Source organism: Penaeus vannamei, chromosome 31 (assembly GCF_042767895.1).
Source record: "Penaeus vannamei isolate JL-2024 chromosome 31, ASM4276789v1, whole genome shotgun sequence".
Lineage (NCBI taxonomy): Eukaryota > Metazoa > Arthropoda > Malacostraca > Decapoda > Penaeidae > Penaeus > Penaeus vannamei.
The window spans coordinates 3,723,098-3,730,935 of record NC_091579.1 but is presented as its reverse complement, the minus strand read 5'-3'; the positions used below and the strand labels follow the sequence as shown (position 1 = coordinate 3,730,935).

At 41.7% G+C, this 7,838-nt stretch overlaps 1 protein-coding gene across 1 annotated transcript; it reads right to left on the bottom strand.

The window, feature by feature from the left end:
• Nucleotides 1-299: 299 nt before the first annotated feature.
• Nucleotides 300-7,157, bottom strand: LOC138867588 (uncharacterized). The gene is made up of 2 exons (XM_070143654.1): nt 6,630-7,157; nt 300-3,546 (listed from the first exon to the last, which is right to left on the bottom strand). Exon 2 carries the CDS (start codon nt 3,539-3,541, stop codon nt 2,354-2,356), a length of 1,188 nt encoding a protein of 395 aa, XP_069999755.1. The 5' UTR covers nt 3,542-3,546; nt 6,630-7,157; the 3' UTR covers nt 300-2,353.
• Between the last annotated feature and the right edge of the window lie 681 nt (nt 7,158-7,838).

Genomic DNA, 7,838 nt, shown 5'->3' with positions numbered 1-7,838 from the left:
GTTTTTGTCTTTTTACTTACAATTTCAAACCAGCTTTGCGTGATGCGTGTGTTCTTCCTAAAATCCTTACTCCCAATGGGGCACCGAGGCACCGGTCACGTGACTACACCATCAAGTGAACGTTCGACTGGACAAATGGTTCGGAGCTCCGTTGAATAGCCCTAAACTTTCGCACCTGTAGAACGTAAAAGATTTTTGTACACGGAAATCTGTTTGTTGAGATATATGTGCTACATGTTAAATGGATGTGATTATATGTAGATAGTTTTCACGTGACGTCACCAGTAAGGCGTCCGCCATTTTGAAGGCATTGGAGGCTTGAAGCTGTTGTGTCAATTCCTTCCATTTGCTTCTCTTATTTCTGTGGATTTATTAATCGACTATGGTGAATGTCGTGTCTGTGGATGTCATAGCCGGCAAAATCGAGTCTCATTTGGAATTTTATTAGCCGAAAATAATTCGAAATCAAGAAGAAAAGACAAGAACTGAGTGAGGAAAGGCGACGTGTGTGTCTTTCTCGCCTGAATCAGAATCTCGAAGGAAAGACTTGGACAACATCAGGATGTGATCAGCTCTTTTTTTTTCTTTTCAAACATTCTCTTTAGAGGAGAAAGTCTGGATACGTTATCCTTAGCAGCCCATTTCAGTCAGCTGATAAGTTTGCGACACCGTACGGATCTATGTGACTGATTATCATCCGATTTGTTAGCATTGTGCGAGGTCCGACCCAGTGAATCTTCTTTATACAAATATGCGTATACACAGAAATAAATTCATATCCGTTCATCTAACAGATATATGTACATTTATCTCTATGTATATGATAGATAAGCATGTCTAGACAAACAGATATACGTCTATTTCAGTCATGTGATGTGAGCGCAAACACTATTTTTGAAGAATTCCATTTCTGAGATTGAACGTCTGTCGGTGAGTGCAACAGCTGAGGATGTCCACCAACACCCGCCGTGCGATGTGATGACTCATTCCCCTTCGTAGGGGATGACTGAGGTAATCGTGGAAGACACAAAGACATACACATACACATGCTCTCAAACACACGCGTACGCAAAAACGCACATGAAAGCAAACATACACACACAGTAAACGTGGCCTGTGAGCGATAGTGTGTAGATAAATCGAGTCTGGCAGGATGCAGTAACCTTGAATACCAGTAAAGGATCATATAACATATAACTTATAACAGTTCATTGACGAGAGAGAGAGATATACAGCTGACGGACAGACTCAGAATACCACAGGCTTAACGTTAACCCTCACCCAGAACCTCTTGTGAGCCCCAGCCCCACGGCACTCTCCCCGGCTAATGCGACTACTAAACCCGAACCTGACGTTATACGAGTTGTGCGGAGCTGCAAGCACACGAACTGCTGACGCAAGCGAGCTCATCATACCTCCTTAGTCGGCCGGGCGTCAACTGTCAACAAGCGAAATAACGGAAGGGAGAACGCCAAGAAAAAAACACAGTTCCCCCTCCACCAACTACACAGAATGCGAGTGGAGTGTTGCAAGTACCACCACGTGTTCGGGGCTCCCCAGTCTGACTAGTAACACGGCTTTTATTGTAATAAAGCATAACAACAGTCAAAACATTGGAATTGTGGCAGTCATAAAGTGGGATTTATATATTTTACCAGTCATTTACTCAGGGCAGGAATAAAATGCAATATACTTAACAATCTTTATTTCTAAAAATAGCACATCATTAATCCTCTTATTACATTATACTGAACGACCGTTTCACAGATTTTTTAGAAAATATTTCAAGAAAATGTTTTAGAACATTTCATTTTTAGAACACTTTTTTAGACATTTCTTTTAAGATTTTTTTCTTTCTTTTTTACGATCGTTTCACACACAAAAAAGATTATGTTTCCACTTACCCATTTCAGAGTCAAGACGCGATTATTTTATTCCTTGGTTTACGGATTTTATTTCCGAAAGAAAAACTGACAGGCGATCGCATTTTTTTCTTTTCTTTTTCTTTTCATTTCTGGAACCATGCGACAGGCGATTAAAAATATATGAAATACCGATGACAAAACTCCATTACGTGTGGAATACGAATCGTTCCTGTGCCCAGCGACAGGCATGATCTCCTTTGGCAGAAACGGTGACATGTTGTGCTCGACGGCAAATGTCATCGACTGTGGCTTCCGTAGGTATAACAGACAAGAAAAACAGAACATCGCAATCAAATCGTATCGGATGAGGTGCGGCGGGATGAGAAGTCGATTTCTCAACTATTTCTATTTTCGAAAATCGGGAAAAACGTGCGGCAGATCCGTAAGCCAGGAAGTTAAGCCACTGATAATGCCGTTCGAGTGGCAAATTATGTAATTATATCTGGAATTTCTTCACGGGGAATGAAATCAATAATGACACGATCACGCTGCACGGCATACTCTATTCCGTGATTCCTCAACATTGCCACAATGAAGGTGATGGCGATGCAAGTGACAAGTACGATTATTTCCATCATGTTGAGGGTACTTGCTGCCGTAATCTTAGCCGTCGGTAAATCAGTAAGGATACGATCGGGCATTACGGGTAAATGCATTCCGTGATTCGTCAACATTGCCACAATGCAGGTGATGGCGATGCAAACAATGCAAATAATGACTACAACAATTGTTCCGTTGGTGTTCATGGTCCTTTCTGCGATATTCATCCTTGGCCAAACTTTAATAAGGATACGGTCATACATTACGGTTATCTTTATTCTGCGATTGCACAACAGTGCCACAATACAGGCGATAGTGATGCAAATAACTACAATTGCTCCGTTGGTGTTCATGGTCCTTTCTGCGATATTCGGTAAATCAGTAAGGATACGATCGGTGATTACGGATAACTGCATTCCGTGATTCGCCAACATTGTCACTAAAGAGATGATAGCGTTGCAGGTAATAACGATTGTTTCGTTAATATCCATGCTCCTTTCTGCGATATCCATCCCAGGCTGAATGTCAATAAGGATACGATCATGCTTTACGGTAAACTGCATTCCGTGATTACTCGACATTGCCACAATGCAGGTGATGCCGATGCACATAATAAGGACGATTATTTCGCTGATATCCAAGGGCCTTTCTCTAATAGTCGTGTCAGTCGGTAAATCAATAAGCATAGGATCGGGTATTACGGTAAACTGTATTCCGTGATTCGTCAACATAGCGATGGCGATGCAAGTCATAACAACGATCGCTTCCTTAATGTCCATGCTCCTTTCTGCGATATTCATACCAGGCCGAATGTCAATAAGGATACGGTCATGCATTACGGTAAATTGTATTCTGCGATTGCACAACAATGCCACAATACAGGCGATAGTGATGCAAAAAATAACTACGTTTGTTTCGTTGATATCCATGGCAATTTCTTTAATAATCGTACTAGTCGGTAAATCTGTAAGGATATGACCATGCTTTATGGAAAACTGTATTCTGTGATTCCTCATTATTTTCATTGTACAGATGGTAGTGATGCAAATAACTCCGATTGTTTCGTAGATGTCCATGGTCTCTGTGGAGAGAAATGAGAGAAGCATTAGACTTACAATGCAATAAATCGTAAACTGACGATAATATTCACACCTTTTTATATAATGCTTAATAATGAATATTCATCTTATCTGAAAAAAATATGTCATAATTATTTATTCGACACTTAAAAAGGTGCGCTGGTTCTGATTTCAAAGATGCACATTCATCACTGAAACATTTTACATATTTTTATAAATCCTGGCCATCCTCCACGTAACAGAGAGGAGAAATGGTGGAAAATGCGGCGAGAACAGCACGCCATAATGCTTTGTTGTCAGGGGAAAATAATAGTTATTTATCTATTTTAGTAGCCAATAGATACAGTAACAGAAGTAGTCGCAGGTGACAATTCCGGTAGTATCAATGAATAGTATGAGAAGGAAATTAGTTATTAAAGTGAAGTTGTAAGAGAGGGAAATTGTAAACACAAAAGGAAGCGAAATGATTGGCTTATGTCCCGCGGAAAATCGTGGAAAGAATGGGGATTGACTGGGAGTGAGGGTCTCGATTTCGTCTCGCATACATTTTATTTTGTTTATTAAGATAATTTGATTTCTAATTAACAGGAAAAAGGGAGGATATATAGAATTAACTTTAGATATGAATTGAATTATTTGAGAATATTGTTTATTCAAATTATGTTTATTGCTAAAATCTACAGAATATGTCATTTGTAAATATTTTTTTTTATTGAATAAAATATTAAAGGTTAAAGGTTTCTATGACCGTTATTGTATCATTAACATGATGTATATTATTGTTTATCATGTATAAAAGCTTTATGATGTAAAAAGAAGTATGAAACTATGTTATGTTTTTCTGTGGTGCGCATCACAAGTGTCTTTTGTTTTTGAGTGTCGTCCCTTCTTGGCGAGCAGGCGGGAAGAGTGATGTGCGTAAATTGAATGTCACTTAAAATCAGCATTTTATGTAGTCTACGGTGATATATACAAATATTTATGGTATGAGTATTATAGATTAGGGTCTAATGTTATAATTAACAAGTTACTGAAATATGCTTATGAAATAATTAATAAAAGATAAGCTATATAAGGTGCATTGTGGAGTGTTTGTTGTGCCCTGCTAGAAGATTACAGAGTCAGTGCACAGGGGAAGATATGTGTGAGCCACACTTCTAGGATAAGGATCAGAGGCTGTGGAGCCACTGAAGTGAGTCTTTCCTTAAATATATTGTTATCCATGACATTAGGATATATCAATTTTGTGGTAATCACCGTTTTCATTTTCAAATGATATTACTTGTTTAATCATGTATGTTATGTTTCCTAATACAATGTTATGATATCAAAGATCTCGACATTAATATGCAATGTGCAGGGAACCGGCAGACGTCCATTTCTTTGTTTGTCCAAGTATATACATCATTGCTTGCCACAACTAATTTTGTTACCTTTCCAGCTAGGATGACCCCTGCGGGCTCCCGGTCTACATCTCCCCAGCAAATTGCCCAGTCGATACCAAAGATTGGCCAAATTGTGGAGAAGACTTACTCGGCTGCCTCAAAGACCAAGATGTGAAATCAGTACCTTGCTACATCTCTCCTCCTTGAAGTCATCGAAAGAAACCGATCAACATTGCCAAAATTACTTTCCGTACACATGACCTTCCCTTACGTATCTACAATGGTGGACAATTCCTTCATGTTCGACCATATGAACCTCCTCCCCGTCAATGTCAAAACTGTTGGCGATTTGGAAACCTTGCCAAACACTGCCGCTCCACAGATCGATGCCCCCTACGTGCCCAGCCCGGTCATAACCGATCAAACTGCTCTGCACAAACACGCAGATGTGCTAACAGCGGCGGCCCCCACAAAGTATTTTATAGAGGTTGTCCCACTTACAAGTAACTCTCAGATGCAAAAATGGTCTCACTCTACGTGATGCCAGACAGGATGCACACCAACAAGGTTTCTCTTATACACCAACTCTAGTAATGTCACTCACTCTGCCCCTCCCCTTCCACCTCAAGATGTTCCTACACCCTCCCCTATTCCTACATACTTCCACTTCTACATTCTACCTCCCTCAGTCAAATTCTTTTGCCACTCTAAATCCAGACACTCCAATCTCAATTACAGCCCCAAGACCATCCCCTCTCCCTTCCAGCATTACCCGCAGTAGACAGACTAAACGTTCCTCCCCTTCTTCCCCTACTGCACACTCACCTCCACCTACCTCTACCTTTATTTCTCAGACACCAGTCTCCTACACAGATGCGTTTGTGTGGGGAGTGCAGTGATACACACGTACAGGAAATGAGAGGGAGATAGGGCAAAGGTCGACCAAGAGAATGGCACTGAGAAAAGCTTGCATAGTAACAAGCGGTAGAGGTCCATCCATGTATATCAGTGGCGTATCAGTGCTGCGTCCGCTCAGTCCGTCAGTGTCAGTGATAAAATATCGTTATTTGCATTCGGCCGACGCATTCGCACGTCCGGCGCAAAACCGTGCTTTCACTCTCAGTGTCATTCCGTCTCCGTGCAGTGATTTTGAATGTCGTCAACGATATTTCATAGAGAGAACGCTCCATCAACCCCGTGAACAAGCTTCGGCATGTTCACTGCACGGACACGGAACTAACACGGTTCTGCGCCGGACGTGCGAATGCGTCGGCCGAATGCAAAGTAACGATATTTTTTTCACTGACACTGACGGACTGAGTGGACGAAGCACTGATACGCCACTGATGTGTGGCGTTCCATCAACCCTATAAGAGAACGTTCCATCGAAACTATAAGAGAGCGTTCCACCAATGCTTGCGCCTATATCTATATCTTTCTCCCTATATTATTGCCATGTCGAATTAAAAGGGGGAGGAGGATTCCTTAGTGTGAAGGAGGGGAGAGAAGCGTCTGAGAGCGATTTGGCTGAAAACCTCACCAGCCTCTCACCCAAACCTTCCTGGCCAGAAGTCTACTGAAATATCCTCAAATACTTAGAAATCTGCCCTCTGGTTACCTTCATATGCAGCACTTGACTCTCATGGACACCAGTGTAAACGAACAAACAAAATGTTTACTGTTTTTGTCTTTTTACTTACAATTTTAGACCAGCTTTGCGTGATGCGTGTGTTCTTCCCAAAATCCTTACTCCCAATGGGGCACCGAGGCACCGGTCACGTGACAACACCATCAAGTGAACGTTCGACTGGACAAATGGTTCGGGGTTCCGTTAAATAGCCACAAACTGTCGCACCTGTAGAACAACGTAAATGATTTTTGTACACGGAAATCTATTTGTTGAGATATATGTGCTACATATTAAATGGATGTGATTATATGTAGATAGTTTTCACGTGACGTCACCAGTAAGGCGTCCGCCATTTTGAAGGCATTGGAGGCTTGAAGCTGTTGTGTGTCAATTCCTTCCATTTGCTTCTCTTATTTCTGTGGATTTATTAATTCTCTTTAGAGGAGAAAGTCTGGATATGTTATCCTTGGCAGCCCATTCCAGTCAGCTGATAAGTTTGCGACACCGTACGGATCTATGTGACTGATTATCATCCGGTTTGTTAGCATTGTGCGAGGTCCGACCCAGTGAATCTTCTTTATACAAATATGCGTATACACAGAAATACCTTCATATCCGTTCATCTAACAGATATATGTACATTTATCTCTATGTATACGATAGATATGCATGTCTAGACTAATAGATATACATCTATTTCAGTCATGTGATGTGAGTGCAAACACTATTTTTGAAGCATTCCATTTCTGAGATTGAACGTCTGTCGGTGACTGCAACAGCTGAGGATATCCACCAACACCCGCCGTGCGATGTGATGACCCATTCCCCTTCGTAGGGGATGGCAGAGGTAATCGTGGAAGACACAAAGACATACACATACACACTCTCTCAAATACACTTGCATTCAAGCACACGCGCACGCAAACGCACACAAAAGCATACACACACAGTAAACGTAGCCTGTGAGCGATAGTGTGTAGATAAATCGAGTCTGGCAGGATGCAGTAACCTTGAGTACCAGTGAAGGATCAGCTGACGTCTTGGTAACATATAACAGTTCATTGACGGGAGACAGACACAGCTGACGGACAGAGACTCAGAATACCACAGGCTTAACGTTAACCCTCACCCAGAACCTCTTGTGAGCCCCAGACCCACGGCACTCTCCCCGGCTAATGCGACTACTAAACCCGAACCTGACGTTATACGAGTTGTGCGGCGCTGCAAGCACACGACCTGCTGACGCAAGCGAGCTCATCATAACTCCTTAGTCGGCCGG

Excerpts from the sequence above, each read along its gene's own strand:
- LOC138867588 (XM_070143654.1), bottom strand. The coding sequence starts at position 3,541 with ATGGACATCTACGAAACAATCGGAGTTATTTGCATCACTACCATCTGT.